General features: G+C 38.8%; 3 protein-coding genes across 7 annotated transcripts in view; 2 read left to right on the top strand and 1 right to left on the bottom strand.

Annotated features, from left to right (window-relative positions):
* Positions 1-5,459, top strand: part of LOC144030248 (thioredoxin domain-containing protein 6-like) — a 15,456-nt gene extending 9,997 nt beyond the window's left edge. Inside the window, exons 15-18 of one of the 3 annotated variants that reach the window (XR_013287220.1) lie at positions 563-795; positions 1,258-1,323; positions 2,074-3,266; positions 3,373-5,459. Coding sequence is in view for 1 of the 3 variants with exons in the window: in XM_077536381.1 (XP_077392507.1) it covers positions 563-795; positions 1,258-1,323; positions 2,074-2,138 (364 nt within the window). In the remaining 2 variants the exon portion in view is untranslated. Of the gene's footprint in view, positions 1-562; positions 796-1,028; positions 1,093-1,257; positions 1,324-2,073 lie in introns of all 3 variants that reach the window. The other 2 variants (XR_013287221.1, XM_077536381.1) reach the window with 2 other exon arrangements.
* On the bottom strand, positions 1,957-18,370 carry smarcal1 (SWI/SNF related, matrix associated, actin dependent regulator of chromatin, subfamily a-like 1). Of its 3 annotated transcripts, XM_077536373.1 has the most exons (19): positions 17,610-18,370; positions 16,815-16,899; positions 14,839-15,126; positions 13,519-13,849; positions 11,570-11,620; positions 11,225-11,485; positions 10,490-10,540; positions 10,238-10,421; positions 8,998-9,148; positions 7,678-7,839; positions 7,534-7,599; positions 6,243-6,383; positions 5,880-6,098; positions 5,727-5,797; positions 4,842-4,944; positions 3,005-3,187; positions 2,790-2,890; positions 2,617-2,713; positions 1,957-2,450 (listed from the first exon to the last, which is right to left on the bottom strand). In XM_077536373.1, the coding sequence occupies exons 3-19, from the start codon at positions 15,061-15,063 to the stop codon at positions 2,370-2,372; spliced, it is 2,478 nt and encodes an 825-aa protein (XP_077392499.1). In that variant the 5' UTR covers positions 15,064-15,126; positions 16,815-16,899; positions 17,610-18,370; the 3' UTR covers positions 1,957-2,369. The 3 variants fall into 3 exon arrangements, with proteins under 3 accessions (XP_077392499.1, XP_077392498.1, XP_077392497.1); XM_077536372.1 differs by lacking the exons at positions 16,815-16,899; positions 17,610-18,370 and adding an exon at positions 15,215-15,396; XM_077536371.1 differs by lacking the exons at positions 16,815-16,899; positions 17,610-18,370 and having other exon boundaries at positions 14,839-15,396.
* Positions 17,535-21,657, top strand: part of LOC144030250 (E3 ubiquitin-protein ligase MARCHF4-like) — a 17,435-nt gene continuing 13,312 nt past the window's right edge. The window contains exons 1-2 of the mRNA XM_077536387.1: positions 17,535-17,775; positions 17,984-18,640. Coding sequence (XP_077392513.1) covers positions 18,251-18,640 — 390 coding nt within the window. The 5' untranslated portion in view covers positions 17,535-17,775; positions 17,984-18,250. The remainder of the gene's footprint in view (positions 17,776-17,983; positions 18,641-21,657) is intronic.

Below are 21,657 nucleotides of genomic sequence, written 5' to 3'. Positions count from 1 at the left end.
TTTTTTATTTATTTATTTATTTATTACATACACAGCACAGTATATATATATTTTTTCATTTATTGTTTTTTTTTTTTTTTTTGGTTTGATTTTTGCTAATTATGAATGCGTTTTCATTCTTTTTTTTTTTCATTAAAAGTACGTGTTTTTAATTTACTTGTCATACAGCACAGTACGTTTTCTATCACCGTTAAAGGTCTCGTCAAGACGAATCCGCGGATGCCCGTATGCCAGGTCAGACGTAGGGTTCGAGAGATACGGCCGCGCAAAGACCAAGAAAATAAATAAACTAAAAAGCATGTAAAAAAAGAACAAGAAGAAAAAACAGCAAGTTGTAAAAAATCCGCCAAATAATGAGGCCACAAAAGATGAACCAGTGATAAACGAGGGAACACTGTATGGGATATGTTTTTACTACTGTTATGTAAAGGAGACATTATGCTCACAAACACATTTGCAGAAATCGAGCCAATGCTGGACAAACAAAAATGCACGTGTGAACCGGAGATTATAATACATGTAAAATTGAAAGATATCCATGTGACCATCTACTTTGTGTCAGTGGTCGGAGTGTGTTGATGGTCCTGGAAAAGGAAAACGCAGTGGAAGAGTGGAGGGCCGCCATGGGCCCCACGGATCCTGAGCTGGCAAAGGCGGAGTTTCCCGACTCTCTGAGGGCCCGCTTGGCCTCCGACGTCCTCCGCAACTCGGTGCACGGCTCGTCGAGCCAGACGCACGCCCAGGACGAGATCCAGTTCATCTTTGGGGAGCAAATGGAGCTCACTGACACTTTAGGTAATAACATGATATGATATCTGCTTTCATAATATGATATTCATTAAGGTTTTGGTTTTTATTGCTTAAAGGGATACTTCACTCATTGGGCCATTTTCAGCCGTAAAATGTTAATATTTTGTCTATAATTCATGTGGTAACTTCATTATTTTTCATGGTTAATACCCTTTAAAAAGTTTTTTTTTTTTTCTACTTGCTGTCGACTGATGATGACATCACCTGTCGTGGCTCAGTTTGCTGACCAAACCCAGAAGACACGTGTGCCATGATTGGCCATTACCTACTTCCTCAGCACAGGTGATGTCATCATTAGTTGACAGCAAGTAGTAAAATTTACTTTTAAAGGTATTAATTGTACATAAAAAATAATGAAGTTATCAAATTCATTCTGGACAAAATATTATCTTTTCACTGCTGAAAATTGTTCAATGAGTCAAGTGTCCCTTTAAATATGTTTTGTAGGTACTTCTTATGCAGATGAAGACACAAATGAAGCCACTCCGGATAAACGTCAGCAACAATATGAAGGTATACGTTTGCCATTATGTTAAACATCCTATAGTAACCACATATTTGTATGACTGAATTATTGATATTAGTAATAATGAAATTAACACTAATATTATTTGTATTCATATATTTATGTATTAATATAATCATTTTAAATTAACAAGGTTAATGTCACGTAAAAAAAAGTTAGATTTAATTAAAATTTCTATATATATATATATATAACAGGAAAATAATTTTAAAACGTTTTTAAATACACTAAAAATATCTGTAGAAGTTAATTTGAGAAACAAAATTCAACTGAATACGATAATCAATATGGACATTTATAAATGTTATTCATTAAAACCTTTAAATTGAAAATGTATTTACATTGATGAAACGATTAAAAAATTTATTTTTGAAAAAAATCAAAATAATCAATTTTTAGAAACAAAAATATAAGAAACGTTCCATTAATATTGATGATTTTAATGCCAATTACCGGTAAAATAAAAAATGAACACTCAATTTTAAGCAAATCCAAAATATGCCCCGAGAGTCACATACAAAATGTTTAAGTCATATTTTAAAATAAGAAGGCTGACTATAGAATTAGCTGTATATATAATTGTGCAAGAAAACACTACTCAGTTTGGATTGACACAGGGAAATATTGAAATAACATTTATTATTCTGCTTGGAGTTGTACATTTTGTATGTACATTTGTATGTACTGTACATGCAATGATGGTAAAAAGACCTCATTGTTTTGTCCTTCATACTTAGGTGACGCGCAGGAATCAAATCGTCACGGCCCAACAACAGAAGTGAAAGAAGAATCGGAGTTGTAACACTGATCATCATCACTGGAACACAACCTGAAAACGGCTCCAGAGGCAAATGTGGACAACAAACCCGTCAACTTGCAGTAGTCGGCCTCAACCAGTCTTTTACTTAACTATGAACATTTATTTTGCTTTGCTTTTCTTCAGGGGAACACAAAGGTTGATCTATAAGTCAGCCATGATGTTTTGCGCTGAAAACGAGTCAAACTTTGTCCTTAACATACGAGGCGAGTCGTCTTACTGGCCTCCTCTGTCCACGGTGTCCTCCTCATTGAAAGACCTCTCAAACATCTCGGCGATGCTCCTCTGATAGGGATCCTACACAATTTCAAGGAATGTTATACACTGCGCCCCTTGGTTAAGTCAGAAAAAAAAAAAAAAAAAAGTCCCAAACGCCAGTTTCATCAAACAAGACAGGACGTGCAAATCAAATTGAAGAGGAAGTCATCCATTCTGGAAAGGAAACGAGTCACGTTTTGCCTACCTTAGAGTGGAAATGTGCCGCCACTGCATTGGCTGAGAGGTCCGACTCCGACAGGCCCACCTGCTCCAATACTTTCATTTTTCCTTGGATCATTGGCCTGGGGAGTGGGGGGAGGTGGGACACATCAGAATTCCGACACTCTCCATTGTAGTCCTGATGGTCGTCATACATACCACAGGTGGTCGTCTGCTGTTCCCGTGGCAACCAAGTAGTGAACGTTCACTTTGTTTGTTTGACCGATGCGATGGACCCTGTCTTCAGCCTGGATCAGAACCTGACATGCAAGTAAACTGAGTTACAAGTTTGATTCTGGAAATGAATTAAATTCACATGCCAAGATAGAAAAAAACAAAAACATTTGATGGATCATTTCATCATCAATCCTTACTCCGGGGTTCCAGAACAGTTCAGCGAAGATGACCAGGTCGGCGGCGTGCAGCGTCAAGCCCATGTTGGCGGCGGTGATGGACAGGATGGCCACGCACGTCTTGCCCGAATACTGAAATTTGTCGCAAAGACGTTGGCGCTCACCCGATGGCGTGGAGCCGTCGATGCGGATGAACGAGACGTCCTGTTGAGAACGTGACATGGTGTAAGAAGAAACTAACCTGGCAATAGCCAGATTGATATCCATCTGGCACCTCTCCACGGTAATTTCATCAGGGAAAAGGCGGGACATTCTAATCTGTACAATCATTCCAGCTGATTGGACGATGCAGCATTGTACACATTTGTTTTAACCAATCACGGCCACAGGTGAAAATTTCCTGTTCGTTCTTGCCGAAGGGGGGAAAAGCAAGAACATCTTAGCAGCTAGAAATGCACGAAGCGCCTCTCACTGTTCAACATTCAACAAGGAAACGGTGAGTCATTCTGCGAGAACACAATTAATTGCAGTGTCCATTCATCCATCTTGGGTTTGTTTGTTAGCCCCTGGTCGGCGCTGGCTTCCTGGTTTCGTCAGCTATATAAATAAACTTGAGTTGAGTTGAGACAGTTGCATGTCCCGCCCCCAAACACAATGTTGCTCTGTGATTGGTCGGAAACGGCAGTTATCAGCGGGAGCAGTACAAGATGTATTCTCCGGAGTTTGGGAACTCACAAATACCGCAAGAATTCATCTCACGAGAGCAAGGTTAAGAATGACTCACACAGAATGCAAAATCACAATTTAAATTTGGTGTAATTATGACTTTAGTCTTATGATATAATTTTGTTTTTTTTGTTTTTACGTTTTAGGAATATTCATGTTTTTTTCCCCTCATAATATCACAATTTTTGGTTGGTAAAATTACATTTATTTTATTTTTTTTCCAATATCAAAACTTCAGTCATTATTCAGTCAATAGTTTCTTTATTTTTTTTGTTTTTTTGCAAATCATGATTGCAATAAAAAATAAAAAAAAAATAAAAATACATTCTTTCCAGTATTATCACTTTTATCCTCATTTTAAAACTTTCAGCTCATGAAAACTTTTTCTAATAAATAGATCACTTTTTTCCAGGTAATAACCTTTTCTTGTGTGATTTTCAATGTCATTCATTTGACAGCAAATACGCTGATAAAAATATGACTATTCATTATACTGTAAAATTGTCTTCAGGCTCCAAGACTATATTCTTATAATTCAAATTTAACGTCTTATTGATTACTGATAATACAGGTACCAGGGGTTCCGTTGAGAATGTGAATGGTTGTCTATGTCTAGATGTGCCTTGCGATTGACTGGCGACCACTCCAGTCCAGGGCATAGTCTGATATGTTCCATTCAGCTCCCTGCTGTGGCCCTGAACAGGACAAGTGATATAAAACATTGACGGATGGATGCTTCTTATCGACATGGGCCGAATACTCCGTTGTAAGAGGGTAAAAAGACATTCGGAGAGCGTTTTTACTGTCCAGCGCTTAAATATTTAATGTGATGACGGTTCAGACAGCTTTGGAAAATTCCGCTCGGAGTGTAAGTTAATGGGATGAGCTTAAGTGCACTTTCCTGGTGCGAAGACAATCATGCGTAGTTTTCTCTGATCTGTGCTAAGACGGTAACGGGGCACTGTCTTATGGCTTTAAGGAGAGTTTGGGGGACTATTACTAGAATTGAACGGACTGCTCCCACTATCACTGCCAATAACCCCAATCATACACTCCTTAAACAGTGTGTGAACTCAAGAGCATTTTTGCTGCCTTCTCTCTCTCTCTCCGCCTGATTACGTTTATCACTCACCTTCTTAACGAGTTCACTTGTGATGTGATCCAGGACTAACTTGTGATGGGCAAACACCAGGAACTTCTCCCTGCCACACTCCAGCATGTCTGTGATGTACTCCCTGTCAGGGGTAGGACAACATTTAAGTGTTTATTTTCTTCACAAAAAAAAAATATATATATCTTATTTTTAAACAAAGTATTCATGAAAATACTAATATTTACCAAGTTTATTAAACTAAATTGTTCAAACGGTGTTGCACCCAAATCATGATTTATTAATAAGCTGTGTCTCAATGCTTTCGTCCATAGCGTGAACATTCTTTTATTTTCATTTATCATTTGCTCCCAAAAACGTATAAATACGTTCTATTTTAAATGTTTTAGGTGTCCCAAAGACGTATTTGTACATTTTTTTTTCTTCTGTTTTTTTTATGCTAGAGCATACCAAAAGGCTTTGTTGCAGCCTCTGAACTGCAGAGAAGGGGTGAAGCAATGGTAGTAATTACAAAGAATAGCCAGCAGGTGGCAGCAGAGTATAAGAGATCAACCAGGGCCATGTTGACAAACTGATTTTCTCACAATTCAAAACAGATTTGTGAATAATGATGAAACTTAGCTATATTCTAATGCTAATTGCTGCCAAACGGAAACATATATAAATATACTTTTTCCTGATGAAAGAAGAGACTCTAATCTTTCTTTTTGATAGATTCAATGTTCTTATAGCAATAGAATACAATATTTTGTGGGTCTTGCAAAATCAGCCAAAATCCAGTAAAACAGCCTGGAGCGAACAGGATTGCGTCTGTGAAAATGGCTGCGAGTTAATATAGTACACAATTTCACCTCATCACATTCAATCAGGTTTGACATTTTATTTGTAAAGGGAGAGTATACGCACGTAATGGCTTGCAGCTTGGCTTCAGCTGTGTAGTTGTAAAAAATGAGGAGGGCTTCTTTTTCATCCATTTTCTGAAATGGAGCCAACAAGCGTTGCAAGAAAAAAATAACTAGATACATTTCAAATAAGTGAGACGAAGGAATACTAACTCACATTTTGATGTTCCCTGGCCAACTCCTTGGCGGCGGCCGACAGAGCCGCCTTGATTTTGTTGCTGACCCCGTCGATGGTCACCGTGACAACCTTGCGCCGTTTGGCGGGAAGCTGCGAGAGGACTTCGGACTTGAGGCGCCGCAGCATCAGACACTCGGTCAGCAGCAGCTTTAACTCGCCAAGGTGGGAGGAGCCCGAGTAGTCCCAACCCCAGGTCAGCTGGATGAAATTGGGGAAAGCGGGATAGCTCGACATATGCTGAGGGTCACTAGAAAATGGACGGTGGGGCTGCAAATGGCCCCTGGGCTGTCGTTTGGACAACGCTGGTCAAGAGTCTCTATCGGCAGGTAAGTAGTTTGTTACCTGTTTGGCATCGCAGTAGCGCAGCCCAAACTCGTGGAAGCGTGGGAATAGTGAGGGTCTGACAGCCAAGATCTGTGTGTAGAGTTCAGCAGGTCTGGACATGGCAGGCGTCCCCGACAGGAGGATGACACGCTTGGCTGTCTGAGGGTACATAGATAAGACATGTCATTAGTAAAACATACAGCTTAAATCAAATGTTTGAAAAAGTACCGTAATCTTTTCATCAAATGCTCATCACTATTCTTTTCAATTCAAAAATTGGATTTCATTCTTTAACAAAAGAAATGAAAGGGGACAGAAACTGAAACTTGTGATATCTGCCCCTGATCAATCAAATAAATAAATAAATAAATAATAATAACACAAAATAAATGACAGTCAGCAGTCAAAATGCTTTTATGGTAACAATTAAAATGATTCCACAGTAATATAATATCTGTACATTTTAATTACGAAATAGAACAACTTAAATTAAAAATGTGAACAATCATTTAAAATAGATAACTGTATCCAAATGCACTATTTAGTCTAATTAAAGCAATAAAATTATACATCCTAAAAAAATAATTAAAAAAAGCAAAAACAAAAGTACATTAATTAAATTTAATTTAATTTAATTAAAATTTCCAATTATTTTTTTAGTAGAATACATGTCATATCCTCCTGACTACCAGGGAAAAAAAATATTGTCCAATCATGTTTATTTTGATATTCCCCTATCTTTGTGAAGTAACTGGAATACTGCAAAAGAAACTTTTTTTGGGAAAAAAAAAAGTTTTTATTTTTAAGCTATGATGTGTCCACTACAGAGGACATTTTTTAAAACTTAAATGCTAGGTTTCAAATACAGTTAAAATGATTCAAACAATACTTTAATGTGTTCTTAAGAGTCTTATAGAAAACATGTTAGCAACATTTAAAGCTTAAATTTGCTCAATAAAAAGTGTTATACACTTACTTTTCCTCTTCCCTAAAAAGTGCTTGCACTGAGGGAAGCCATTTTCTTTTATGATGCAAACAAAGGTAGCAAAGCCCCACCCCTACATATTTGATATCATTGGAAAGCTCTGAATGTCCTCTATAGAGCACAAAAGGAGTTCATTCAATCGTATGCACTGGGTGGGAGATATTCAGGTTTAAAAAGGTCCACTACAGAGGACAAATTAGAATTGCTGGTAGTCAGGAGGTTACAATAATATATTTTCAATTCAAATAAACAGCGCAGATATACATAATGAAGTTTATAAACAAAATCTGTTCAGTGTAAATGATGAAAAGATAAGACAAGCACCTTCAATAACGGCAAAGCAGCCTTGCAACGAGCCGTCTTGATGTTCTTTAAAAAATGAGACTCATCCTGCACAGAAGGAGCAAATATTTTTTTCCCCAACTCTTAATATTTAAACCAATACAAAAGTAACTTGAAAATACTCACCATGATGAGGACGTCAAATGGATTCCCTGGCAGTTGCTTGTCCATCCTGCTTAGAAGGTCGTAGCTGATGATGTTGACCAATCCTGCCCGCAGGTTGTCCTTGGCCTTCACCACCACATTGACACTGTCGGGACTCAGAGATGGGAGCCAGCGACGGAAAGCCTGTTGGACAAAAAGGGTACAGTACAGTATTTCCTCAAATAGTTGACATCACTTTAATAACAGGAAAAAAAAGTGGGGAAATAGGTAGCAACACATATACTAAAAAAAATACACACATTGAGTTCCTCCACATATTGACTCTGTTCACAAGTATGTTACGCTCCCCTTCTTGCCATTAACGTGGGTTTTTAAACATAAGGGCCAAAATATGCCTTGTAAAAATTAAACTGCACTAAAAAGCTAGCCACCAGAGGATGCTAGCACTGCACAAATGGAAATCTGTGCTGCGTTTATTATCGTGACATGACGACGACGATATATTGTGGCAGTTTTAATATCGCGATATCACAATGTTGCCATTATCGTTACATCCCTAGTCAAAATAGCACTTTCAATCTGTTTAAAGTAAAGCTGAGAACTGAAGTTACAGCCATTTTGTGGCCAAATCTTCCTGACCCTTAGTTGACTTGAGCTACTTTTTCCCATTCCCTGCTGTTGTGTCTGAGCTTGATGGCTGATTTGGCCAAAGGGGCACACAGCTAACAGCTACGATAAGACCCAAGTCAATCTTAGCCCATCATCTGACTTTAGCCTGCAGCAATTCCAACTCCTGATTGGGAATGTGCTTGATAGCGATTTAAGGGGCAGGCTGAGGGGGGTCTTGTCAACCGCCTGTAGACCGTCTCATCGAAAAATGCGGTGCCAGTGGCTTGTTAGTGCTGCTTGCAGATAAGCACAGTAGAGTTTCAGTGGAGAGGGAAAAAAATAGAAAGGACCATGGATGCACGATTTGCACTCTCATGGAAACAGGAGATTTATGCTAATGTAATTCATACAAATAGATTTGTAAATATTAACAAATGTGAACAAGAATATTCACAAGCGTGTCACTTTGAGAAGGCCCTGTTCCCTTTTTTTTTTTTTTTTAGGACAGATAGCATTGCATGATTTCAATTGTATTGTTTTGATAATATTTGCCATTCTATTTGTGTAAATAAAAATAAAAAGTGGGGGGTAGGTGAACAAAAAAAGTTGATTCGGTTATTTAAAAATAAAAGCACCAGGGGTGAAAAATGAGCACCAAACAACAGCCACCTCCTGACTATTAACTTCCCTGTAACGTAACTGTCGCAGAGGTGTGTTCATTATTTTGTTTACCTCGCGCCAGGTGAAGCGCACGGAAGACGGCGCCACCACCAGCACAGGCCACTCCTTCCTGTAGTAGGAGGCGATGCAGATGGCTTGCACCGTCTTGCCCAGGCCCATGTCGTCAGCCAGGAGCAGGCGGCCTTGTTTAGACACCGCAAATCTGCAACGGAACACTTGAGATGATCAGGTCATCAGGACTAAATTATTAATGTAGTTAGAATTAATTATAATTACTAAAAACAAAACAAAAATGTATTTCATCAGAAATTTTGAAGATTTTTGGGGTTAAAAAAAAAAAATGTTTACACCTAATGAATTTCAATGGAATTCAATTATATGCAGGTTTTTTGCCATTTGCGGGTGGGCCCAGTCTCCATCACTCGCAACTTTACTTTCATAATAAAATTATGTTTTTATTAATATTCAATATTTGATTAATTTTAATTTCTTAAAATAGTAAAATATATAGGCTATATTTATTTGTTAGTTATTTTTATTTATTTATTTTGTTTATTATATTTATTTGTTCATTTTATTTTATTTTTTTATTTTTATTTTTTTTTAAATGATTTTTGGATGTTTGCATCAGGGTTATTATAGTTTAGGAATTTTCATTTTAGTTAATTTTTATTTCATTTAGAGTTTTTTATTATTATTATTATTTTCTCAGTTTTTATTAGCTTTAGTTAGTTTCAGTACTTTTTTTTTTATGTGTATTACTTGTGCACAATATTTAATTACCATGGTTAAATGAAAAAACATATTTCTTACCTAGCGAATGTGCTTTTCTATTGGCTGCTGCTATATGACGTCACTTCAGTGTGACTCACTTTCAAATGTCTTTATTCCGGTTAATATCCAAATAAATATACTTGAAATCACATTTAAAATCATCCCCAATGGTTCATGAATTAAATTAATTACCAAAGACTAAACGGAAGGACATTTTTGCTTTAATTATAGTTTTAGTTAGTTTTGTAAACAAAAAATGTAGTTTCATTTTTTTTTAAAAGTATTTTCGTTTTTATTGTATTTCGTTAACAAAATTGTTTTTTGAATTTTAGTTTGAGTGTTTTCGTTTCGTCTTTCATTTACTAAAATAACATTGGTCTGCATTCATTTTTTTTACAAACATAAAAATGTAATAAGTGTTTTTCGTATATTTCTGTAATGACTACATTATAAATGATTCTGAAAATTCTTCTGTCTACTACAGCCGAATAACTAACGGGCGCCCGCAAGCACCTACTTGACCCCTTCCGTCTGGAAGGGCATGAGGCTGCTCGTGATCACGGGGTCAACGCTGGACAGGTCGGCCTCGGGGACGTCCAAGCTCTTGGCTTGGGGTCCCTCGAACCTGGCACAAAAGGCCTGGACCACCGCCCGGGGAAGAGGCTCCACCTCCACGGCTGCTATCCCACCGAGGAGCTCCACTGAGAACGGAACGCGGCGCCATTAACACAAGATGGCAAATGAACCCGATGGGTTCAGTAAAACTCACTCAGTCGCTTGTAGTCCTCCAGTGAAAAGCTCCACTTCCTTGTTTTCATGTCTGCAAACATGTAATGATGACATAACTACACGAGTTGTTTAAACATGATAAAAATCAATGAAGCAATTATAAATTGTTGATATAATGTACAGTTACTTATTGAAAACTGCTAACAGTCACAAGGCAAATAGTGACCCCTGTGTGCCACTATGATTTGCTTCTCCACTGAGCAGCAGCTGATCCCAACTTCACATTCTGAACCACAAGAACAATCGGTCGTCAACTGACCACACTTAACAACCATTAATGTGATGTTTTCACATTTTTTTCCATTAATAATTAACCATTAATTAATATGTTTTCACAAATTGGACGTTGACACTAAGAAACAAGTGGATGAAACTATTTTTATTTCTGGAACTGAATTATTAGCTGCAAATTTGTGTCTTTGCGTAGCTAGAAATGTTTAATGTTTATTTTTTATTTTTTTATTTTTTCTTAAATAAACAGCATTGAAAAATTATTTTTAGTATTTGCCGCGGGCCGGCAAAAAATGTATGGCGGACCCAAATGGCCCCCGGGCTGTAGTTTGGACACCCCTGGTTTAGACTATATTCATTAGTCATAGCTTAGACTTACAAAGGATGTTTTTTTCTTTTATATGTATTTGTGTTATTTGGACAGATACTGTCCCGCCATACACAGTATATATAGTATTGTATATTAATAATATCAAACTGATACCGTAAGACTTTGTCGGCATTTGCTTGAATGCTGCAACCACGTCCACATGGTAGCCGATATCGACCTCAAATCTGGTGGGCGACACCAGGACGCAGTGGCCCTGGATGTCGGCCCCCGGTTTCTGCCAACCGGTGCACAGCTTCAGCAGAGCGGTCAGCGCAGAACCATCTTGAGCTCGACTGGTCAGCGCCGCCATGTCCAGTGCCTCCGTGCCCTCCAGGGGCCGCAAAGACACGGATGCGATGGATGCTGCTTGGGTCACTGCAGTGGAGTGAGAAAAGCACAAGTTAGAAAGGGGCAGGTGCTATGTTAAGTAACATGGCACACATCACTGCTAAAACACACTTAGCTGTTGGTAGTCCTCCATGCTGAAGTTCCACATCTTGTTGGCAGGGTCTAATGGAAAATAGAGGACCCTCGGGTTATGATAGACAACGACATTACCCAAATTTATTATTTGTGGAGTATGAGTTATGCAGCAAAATCCCGTCGTTTTTATCCATTTCAGGGGGCGGCCATTTTGCCACTTGCTGTCGACTGAAGATGACATCGCAGTTGCGAAGGCAACGACCAATCACAGCTCACCTGCTTTCTGAAGCTGAGCTGTGATTGGTTGTAACCTGAGACCTGAACAACTGTAATGTCATTTTCGCTCGACATCATGTGGCAAAATGGCCACCTTCTGATATTGATAAAAACTGCTGGATTTTGTGGCTTAACTCATATTGCACTAAAACAATATTAACTGTACAGTATTTAGATGAGTTGGGATGCATAGAACATTATTGTCAAGATGTTTATTTATTTATTTTATTTCCCCTTTAACATGATTAATCAACTACATAATAGTCTTTCTCTTGGCCTTTAAGGCTGCAAATGTTATATGACAGAAATCTGAGAATAAAATGAGCAAAAATTTGCTTTTCAGATGTGAAATATTTAAAAGGCACTTTAGTCGGTAAGCAAAATCACCTTTGTGGTATGTATCCACATAAGTGGTTGGTGCCACCCTAATTATTTTCATATATAAAAGCTGCACTGCACAGATGTCCATATTACTGAGTGTAGGCATTATAAATTGGATTTATGTGGCCACAAGGAATATTGGGTGTCAGCTCAGAGCCAAGGATTACGTTAGCCAACATATGTCAGCTTTTGGCCCGGCGTTGCTAGCAGTTGGCTTGCGTTTAAAAAAAAAAAAAAAACGGATTGGAATATACGAGTGGTCATAATGTCCAAAGGAACGAGGGATATTAAATTTTTATTTACGTGCTGTACTTGCGCAGCCACACTGATCAATACTGAGTAAACGACTGTTTTATCATCGTTTAAAAAACACAACCGAGCACAAGGTTAACACATCCATCATCAATTGTAAATAAATTGTATTCACATTTTACAAACAGAGAGTCCGTTTTGAGCTTATAGCTAAAAATCATCACCAGGCAGTACATACTTGAGGACTAAATGCAACGGTCCTAAAATGGTTCTGGTCCGACTTGGAGGACAGTAGTTAATTTTATGGCCATTGGAAGTAGGGCTCACAATATATCGGAAAAATATTGATATCGCAATATTGGCCTATGCAATATGCATATCACAAAGACATGCAATAAGTTTGATATGGAATTTTATGCTTTTATCTGAATTTGACTAGTCAGACTGTCAGGTTGACCTGCAAGGAGAGGAACTGACTGATACAATTCACTACTGCACTCTGAAAAAAATCCCCTCCTCACCCTCTCTTTTTATTTGGTTTCCACGCCTCTAGTTCCATGGGTGTTCCAACCCTAATAATAAAAATACAAAACCTAGTTGGAACACAGTGTACTTAACAAAAATATGCATTACCATCCAATAGTTGAACATTATCGATAGGTCATTACAATTAATTAAGAATACATTGAGTTTATTTTACCGCATGAAAAAAATGTAAATCTTTCATTAGATAATAAAATGCCATTCCTTTAGGTACATGTTAAATATCGCAATAATATTGATATTGCTATATTCAGCAACTATATCGCATGTTTTTCCAATATCATTCAGCCCTAATTAGAAGTTTTAAATCTCATCGGATGGTCATGATGTGGAGTCCCTCAAGGGGCAGTCCTTGGACCCCTTTTGTTCAGCCTGTATATGCCAATGTTGGCTATTATGGCTATGAAAATTATACACAGGTTTATGTACCCATAGCAACACAAAGCTACAGGTATACACCAAGGAAAATGGCCGCCGCAGTCATGAAGTGTGCTCATTCGTATAATCTACTCTCCACTTCTCAGCATACTCACCGTATGTCTTGGACGGGATGGATTTAAAAACAGCAATGAGCTCTGCGTGGTAGCCCACCTCCACCCTGAAGCGTCCGTCAGTGTGCGGCACACATTTGCCCCAGGTGGATATTGACGGCTTCTTAACAGGCACGGCGGCCTTTAATGTTGTCAAGTCTGACGTGGGTTTGTTTGGTTGTTTGTAGAAGGAGCCCAGCGCTGCACTGCTGGGAGAAGGCTGCTTACAAGTGAGCTGAGCAGGCTTCGTGCTACTCACGCCGCTGTCGGTGCTCATCACGAGCTGGTTGACGTGTTGGCGCTTGGCTGGAGGAGGTGCATCTCTGGCCCATGTCTACGAGGAAAGACAGCGTTTCAATTGAATTCGTCTTCAAAAGGCAAGTCAGCACTTAAGTGGGAAGGAGTGTTAGCACCACATTGAAGAAAAACAATATGACACTATACATTAAAGATGGAAAGTGTCAATTAGGATGTTTTGAGATAAAGTTGCAACAGTACAAGAGCCAAAGTCGTATCTTTTCAAAATTACAGTTGTAATACGATGCGATTTAAGTCATAAACTGAAAAGTGTCTATTTTGTGAAAAAAAAGAAGTATTTTACGAGAATATATTTGTATACTTTTGAGATTAAAGTGATATTTTCTGTAAAAATATTTCCTTAGATTCTCATTTCCGATAGCAATTTTTTTTTAAATATATACAATACAGTATTCTTGTACAATTATAACTGATGACATCCAGCCACCCCCCCCCCCCCCCTGCCCAAATTTTTCTACAAACTATTATTTTAATTTAAAAAAAAACTTTTAAACCAAAATACAAAACTTTATTCTTGTAAAATTATCACTTTAAAACTCTTTGACTGCCAGGCGTTATAAAAACAAAACAAAAAAATCCACAGTGCCAGCCGCTTTTGAGCATTTTAACTCATCTTTCAAGGCAAAAAGAATATTGTTTGCCTTTACTACATATACAATGTGGCTACGAAATGAAAGATCGCATTCCATTCATTGGAATTTTACTAATCATCATGAAACGTCTTTGGCAGTCAAAGAGTTAACCTAAAAACACATCTTTTTTTAAATTTATCTCAAAACTCTAAATCTATTCGCATGAAATTATAACTTTAATCACACATTTTTTCCCCTTTAGTACTTTTACAAAATTAATTTAATCTTGAAAATACCCGATTTTGTTTTTTACTTTTTTTGGTCCAAACCTATAGAACTTTTCCCCCTCGAAAAAATGTTATAATAATCCAAAATTAAAATGACTATTTCTTTTCTTCTCATTGTGAGCCTAAATATTCGTTGGTGTCCTCACCGGTGTTGCTGAAGAGACTCCATTGCCAAACGTTGTGTCCTTGCAGTTACCAGTGATTTGTGCTTCTTTCCTCAAAGGCGAAACAAACGGCTTCGGTGCAGATGCTGCGCTTGGGTTCGGTGGGCCAGTCGCGTTCTGCCCGAGTCTCTGGGCTCTCCTCTCCAAAGCTTTCCGTCTGTTCTCCTCGATCATTCGCTGCTGCTCGGCTGTCAGCGGCGTAGACATGACTGCCTCCGTCCCGATTTCACTTTAGCACTTTAGCAGCCAGAGACAGTGGCCACATCTGGACTGTCAGGTGGCAGACAAGCTTGCGTTAGCGGCTAACGACGCTAGCTAACATGTGAAAAGATGGGTCAAAACAATCGAATGGCGGTACCTGGATGTAAGTGACTGTTTTCGTAGTGGGATAACAATAAAAACATGTAGTAAGGTTGTAAGAAAATCCTGTTACAGGCGTATAAAATAACTTTGCGAGCTGGTTGTGGCAACTCGTGTAGAGGATATTTCGTAGTGTGTATCTGGCGCGCAGGAAGTGACGTATCATAACAAGTTGGCACGTGGAGAGGGCGTGTCTCAAATGTCCTACTTCCGTATACATACAGTGCGTTTTAAGGTAACTTATTGTATTTTGCCATTTAATCAATCAATCAATCAATCAATCGTATTTAAAAAACGTTTTAATTTCTATCATTTTTATCAAAGACAGGATTTTTATTTTTTTTTAAATGACAATAGCAGAAAATGCACTAACATATTTGTGATTTAGTTGCTGGTTTGGTCCATAATGAAGACAGGCTAAAATGTTAATCATTGTTTTCCAAAGTAAAAGTTAGTAAATGTTTGTTTCATTTTGTTTCAACAAAGTGATAACCACTCTGCTTTTATAGATGACTAACAATACAGAGTATGTTTACTGTGGCGCGGCTGAAATTCCGAAGATTTGAACAGTTTTAGGCCTCGAACGGATACATTTGATCGTCAGAAATAATAACTAATTAATTTGATTATTGATTAGTTTGTGTCAATTAATCATTGACCCTCTTACTGTATTACATTGCAGGGCAATGTTGTTGTGTGCCTCACAGTTGTAATATTCTGTAGTTCTGTGCTCCAGCTGCAATTCGAGAAGTCAAATCACCTAACCTTTATTTCAATCTTTCCTTAACCTTTGTTGGATTATGTCATCGGGGGTCAAGCAAAGATGAAAAGATGCTTTTCAAACAGTTAAGGGCAGCACTGGTTTAAATTTGACTCCGTGATTGTGCAACATGTATTGCTGCTGACATAAGACTCTAGAGCTTGCAAAATTTAACTGCAAAATATTATTTTAAAAATGAAATGAAAATATATACTAATTGTTGTTTTTGTGACGAATCACTGATATTAGTACCTAAATGTATGTGTTTTACAAAGTGCTTCTCCTTGACGTTTCATTATGAATTGCAGATCAGTGCTGTTTAGCTGTATGGATGATAAATATAATCGATCCACCCGTTTTCTAGGCCATAGATATTTTAGTCATCCTTTGTCTTTCTGTTAAGTAGATGACGCATGACAGCATGAAAAGTACAGAAGACTTAATTGATATTTGTGTTTAGATGAGACGTGCATAATTTAACTTAGCCTTCTGTCGCCAGATAATAGATTATTGAATTATTAATCATAGTTGGCAACAACTTAATAGCCTATTTCTATCGCTTAAGGTAATGTGGATGGATAGAAAGATGAATAGACAGGCAGACATGGTATTGTAAACAAAAAATATAGGGAGACTGATGGATCAGAGCATAGACATGGATATAGCGACTGAAACAAACTATAGTAAGATGTATTTACAGATGACAGAAACAGACAAACATTATCACACATGTTTGGGAGATTTGGTTATGGTCCAATGAAACCAAGGTTCAACTTTTTGGCCAAAATGCATATTTGGTGCAAGCACAACGTTGCACATCACCAAAAGAACATCATACCTGCAGTGGAGCATGCTGGTACCCTGCATCACGCTTTGGGGCCGATTTCCTGCAGCTTGAAGTGACACTTTTGTCAGGGTGGAAACTGGATGAATTATGAACAGTTCAAAATGACAGTCATTAAGCACAAATCTTCAGGCTCCTGCTCAAAAGCAAAAGAAAATGTCGGTAATAATAACCTAGTGGAACACGGTGACTTCCATATTTGGGGTTAATTGGAAGTTTTGCGCAAATTTGTACATTTCAGTTGTGTTTTTTTTTTTTTATTTCTCTCTCCACACCCTGAAAAGTAAATAAATCAGAGTTGTGTAAGTTATAGCTCACATTAAAGGTGCATGGGGGAAAAAAAAACTTCAAAATGATGTATGCTTGTCTCAAAAACAAACAAAAAAAGAAAAAAATATAGCATTTGATTAAGGGTGTGTAGACTTTTTATAGTCACTAAACAAAGAGGGGATAGCGAGACATCTGAATTGTTTTATATAAAAGTGATAACAACTATACGGCCCAACACTTTACAATACCGTAAATGTGGGATGTGAGGTTATTTTCATTTATTTATCCAGGTAAACTGAGGTGACTTTTGATTTATTTATGATTTTTGTCCCCCCCTGTGAAACAGAGGTCGTATTTTGTTTATGTGCATATAGGCTGTATTTCCCTCTGCTTGTGTGAGTGCGTTGTCGTTGTACAGTACATGCATGACGTGTGTGAGGCGTCTGGTGTGGGTTCTGTCCCAGGCTGCATCCATCCCGGCAGCAACAGCAGCCAGTGCTCACACAGCACCGCGCTCACCGGATGCTTTTGTCGCTCCCGGCAGGACGCTCCGACAGCCGCGTTGGATTACCACCCCCATCATCGTCGGCCAACGTAGATTCCCACGGAGGCAGCATGTGTGGAGGGGCCGGGTTGGGGGTTGCGGGGTGAGAGAAATCGTGCAGAAATCGGCGTAGCTGGCCAGGTAAGAAACGTCTGACTCGATTTGCCTCCCACATTAAGGCGATGATAGCAGTGACGTGGCTTTAATATTCATGATTTCGAGGCAGATTGTCGTTTGTAGCGTGCCAATTTGAGGCCGTGAAGAAGACGACAGTGGTCACCGTTGGGCCACATACTTATTAGTCAAATGCACAAGCCCATCAATCTAACGTTTGACTTTCCTCCTCCAGCATCTCCATTCACTCCACCCAATGGCTTCGGACACTTGTTTACATCCGTGGGATTTGTCCGCCTTTTGGATTTACTTGGTTTCGGCCGGACGGTAAAAGACGTTGAATCGGAATACTAGCTCGTAAATATCCCGTCAGGTCAGCTCATCCAAGCGCCACATGAGGCGACGCGCAGTGCGTCCCTACGCCGCGGTGCTGCTGCTGCTGCTGCTGCTGCTGCTGTGACTCGGTTGCCGGGCGGGAGGGGAAACACAGAGACCGGGGCCGATGCTGCGCGGCCAGGGCATGCTGAAGAGCCGCTGCTGCGTCCTGCTTGGTGACCTGAGGCTGCTCCTGCTCGGGCCGCCGGCGCCTCCGCCGCCGCCGCTCAGCCCCATGAGCGGACAAGCCACGCAGAGCCGCGAGCCGGGCGTCGCCGAGAGAGCCACCCCGCCCGCGGCGGCTGCAGCTGCCGCCGCCGCCGCCGCCGCCGAGCGAGGACCGGCGGTGCCGGACTGGGTGGACGCCGCGGAGCTGTCGGCGGCGCTGCGAGGATGCGGCAGCTCCTCAGACGACTGCTCGAAGGGCAAACTGGAGGAGAGGTTCTCCCTCACTAGCTACACGGAAAGCGGCTTCAGGACGCCCCTGTGCAGGATCTGCTTCCAGGGGCCGGAGCATGTGAGTGCAAAGCTTCTCATTCCTTGTCCACAGACGCTTCATTTGATGCACATTTTCATGACAGAGACGCATTAAACATGTGCTCTATACTGCAGTGTTCCTCAACCTTTATTGATATAACCTACATATTGTACATTTCACAGCACATGACTCCCCCCAATTAAGAGACAAAGTAATTAAATGTACAAGTTTAATTAGTTCTGTGACCTTTTAAATCAAATTACTAATTCGGTCAACCCTGCATATTCACAAATTTGCCAAAACTGATTTAAAAAAAAAATAACAAAATCTTTCGTTATTCACTGGGAGGGGAAAAAAAAAAAAAAAAAAAAAAACTGTGCTGTTTTTTGTGCAATAGTGAATATCGTTCTTTTAAATATTGACACCACCTGGTGGCATCTTCGTTACCAATTTACACACTAAAGTGAGTTGAGGCACTTCATTTACACTCATGTAGTCTTTGCCGCCATCTTGTGGCATTTCTCGGCAATTGTACACCCTTTCAGGGGTGTGTCAATGGGCTCTTTGCACAACTCCACTGCTTCCTGAATTCAATACCACTCATTCATTTCCTGCCTTTCATGAGTGGACAACCTGATTAATCCAGGTGTGCCTGAACTCAGTAACCACGACGCCAATGGCCAGACACACCTGGATTTTTGTCCAATCATGAAAGACATGAAACAAAGGAGTGGTATTAAGTTCAGGAAGTATAGTTGAGCTGTGCAAAGAGCCCATTACTTGCAGATTTGTGCTTTTCACAGCAGGACTTTGTTTTGCAGCTCAACGGTATGCTATAGCCTATTGAAATGAATGGACAACACACACACACACACAATTTTAGTTACGAGTCTTTTTAAAGACCTGGTAAAAGGAAATTCTTAGAAGTGTTTTCAATACATTATACATAAAACAGAACTGAAAAGTACCTACTGCCATAGGAGAGAAATTGTTACTTTCACTATAGGTATTCGAATAAAGTAGTAAATTTATAATAAATAATTTTCAGACAATATAAAATTGGTTAGTTTTCTGTCTGTCTCAGCAGTCAGCACACTAATGCATTGCAGCAGGGTGAATGGGAGGGGATCACCGCTATAGTGGACATCACATGTGAATACAAGTCAGAATACTTGCCTACATATCCAAGGACTTGTTGGAGAGAATCTAATCTCAGAGCAACGCTTCAAAAGACTTGACCTTGTGCAAGCTGGTACGTAAAAAAATAAAATAAAAATAAATAAATAGTAGCTCTGATGCTATCGAGATAAAGTTGTAATTTTACAAAAAAATAAAGTCGGAATATTAAGAGGAAAAAAGTGGTCATCGTACAATAGCAAAGTTGCATAATTTCTGAGGATAGAGTTCTAATCATACAAGAGTAAATTATAGTAAAATTTGAGGGAAAAAAGTTTTAAAAGAATAGTCTTACTAGTAGTAAGATTTCAAAGGGAAAAAATCTGACTGTAGTTGAAATGTAACAAATTAATGTGTTAGAATATTACAAGAAAGTGCCTGGGATTTAAAAAGGGGTGGTGAGGGGGCGGGGGGCAAATCACAGACAAGTCCTGATTTTAGGAGAAATTTAATCAAACAATTCTAAGGGAAAAAAACCTGTACTTTTGGAGGAGACATTTGGGGTCATGTAGTACTGTACGTCAATATTATATTGTTATCATATGCTGAGAAGTTATGCTTGTACAAAAATTAAGGAAAATGGTTACAAGGGAAAAAAAACAAAAAAGAAGTCATTTTATGAGAATAAAATACAAATATTGCAAGATGAAATTTGCGGCCAAAAAAGGCTGATTAAAAAGCCATAATGTAAAAATCATCATATCCAAGAATCAAGATTAAAAAAAACATCCCACTAAAAAAGCATAATTTAACAAAAATTAACATGTCTTCATAAGACGAACCAACTATAAAGTCTTACTTTTACAAGAATGGTCCTAATATTGCAAGAACGGACTTGAAGTTTAAAATTACAAACAAAATGGAAATTGTCAAAAAATAACACCTTGATTCTCAATGAATTTCCACCCTGTAATATGACTTTAGTAGCAGAGACCAAACAATAACAGAACCCATTTCACAAATCTGAATGCATGGTGAAACAAATTAAGGGTTGGAATTGGATTTGGACAATAGAATGTAGCATTAGGCTCCAGCAGAACTGTATTGTCATGTTGTATTTGGCGTAATATCTATAAATAAAGCGTGCTTATAAAAAAAAAAAAAAAAAAAGGACAAGGTTAAAGACATATTGAACTACATTAGGTCTGTCCATGCATAACACCAGAACCCCTTTAGCTCACCTGACAGGAACAGGGCCAGAATGAATGTAATTAAATAAATGAGAAGCAGGTGCAGAAAACCTCATTAAGTGGCAATTAGTGCTTGAACAATTAGTTGACCAGTCAACTTTACTACTCCATATCGAAGTTTAACGCTTTAAGGTGCTTAAATACTAATTGGCATTACAAAGAACTTTACGTTTCTCGAACACTCGGAGTAGTGAAATGTCCAACCAACAAGACAACACAGCAAAAATAAGATAGCTGTGGAAGAGAAGAGCAGCTAGCTTTGCTAGCTTCACATATTACTTGTCTTGCGGTAACTTACCTTTTTCGAACACTCGGAGTAGCGAAATGTCCAACCAACAAGGCGACACAGCAAAAATAAGCTCGCTGCGGAAGAGCAGCTAGCTCTGCTGGCTTCGTATAGTACTTGTCTTGCGGTAACACGGCACTGTTGGCGATAAACAAGGTCTTTGTCACCAAAATGTTACGTTCAAAACTGACAACTTGGATAATGAGGATTTTAATTAGCAAAGATGTTGTAAGATACAAATACACATCAACATGGCGGCCATTGCGTAGCCTTGTCTCACTTTACGACACCGACGTATGTATACTAAGCGGCTGTATGGATGCATGTGGAAATATTTTAACAAAAATGTGAGCCATAGCAAGTCTATTCTCAAATACAATAAAATAGAAACATCATCAATGAAT

Source organism: Festucalex cinctus, chromosome 11, assembly GCF_051991245.1.
Source record: "Festucalex cinctus isolate MCC-2025b chromosome 11, RoL_Fcin_1.0, whole genome shotgun sequence".
NCBI lineage: Eukaryota > Metazoa > Chordata > Actinopteri > Syngnathiformes > Syngnathidae > Festucalex > Festucalex cinctus.
The sequence above is the reverse complement of the archived record's forward strand: the minus strand, read 5'-3'. Positions and strand labels throughout refer to the sequence as shown.

Coding starts and splice junctions, on each gene's coding strand:
- smarcal1 (XM_077536373.1), bottom strand. CDS start 15,063: ATGTCTACGCCGCTGACAGCCGAGCAGCAGCGAATGATCGAGGAGAAC. Junction 13,850..14,838: donor GAGTCTCTTCAGCAACACCG/GTGAGGACACCA, acceptor CTTTCCTCGTAG/ACATGGGCCAGAGATGCACC. Junction 5,798..5,879: donor TGGCCAGGGAACATCAAAAT/GTGAGTTAGTAT, acceptor GCTCCATTTCAG/AAAATGGATGAAAAAGAAGC.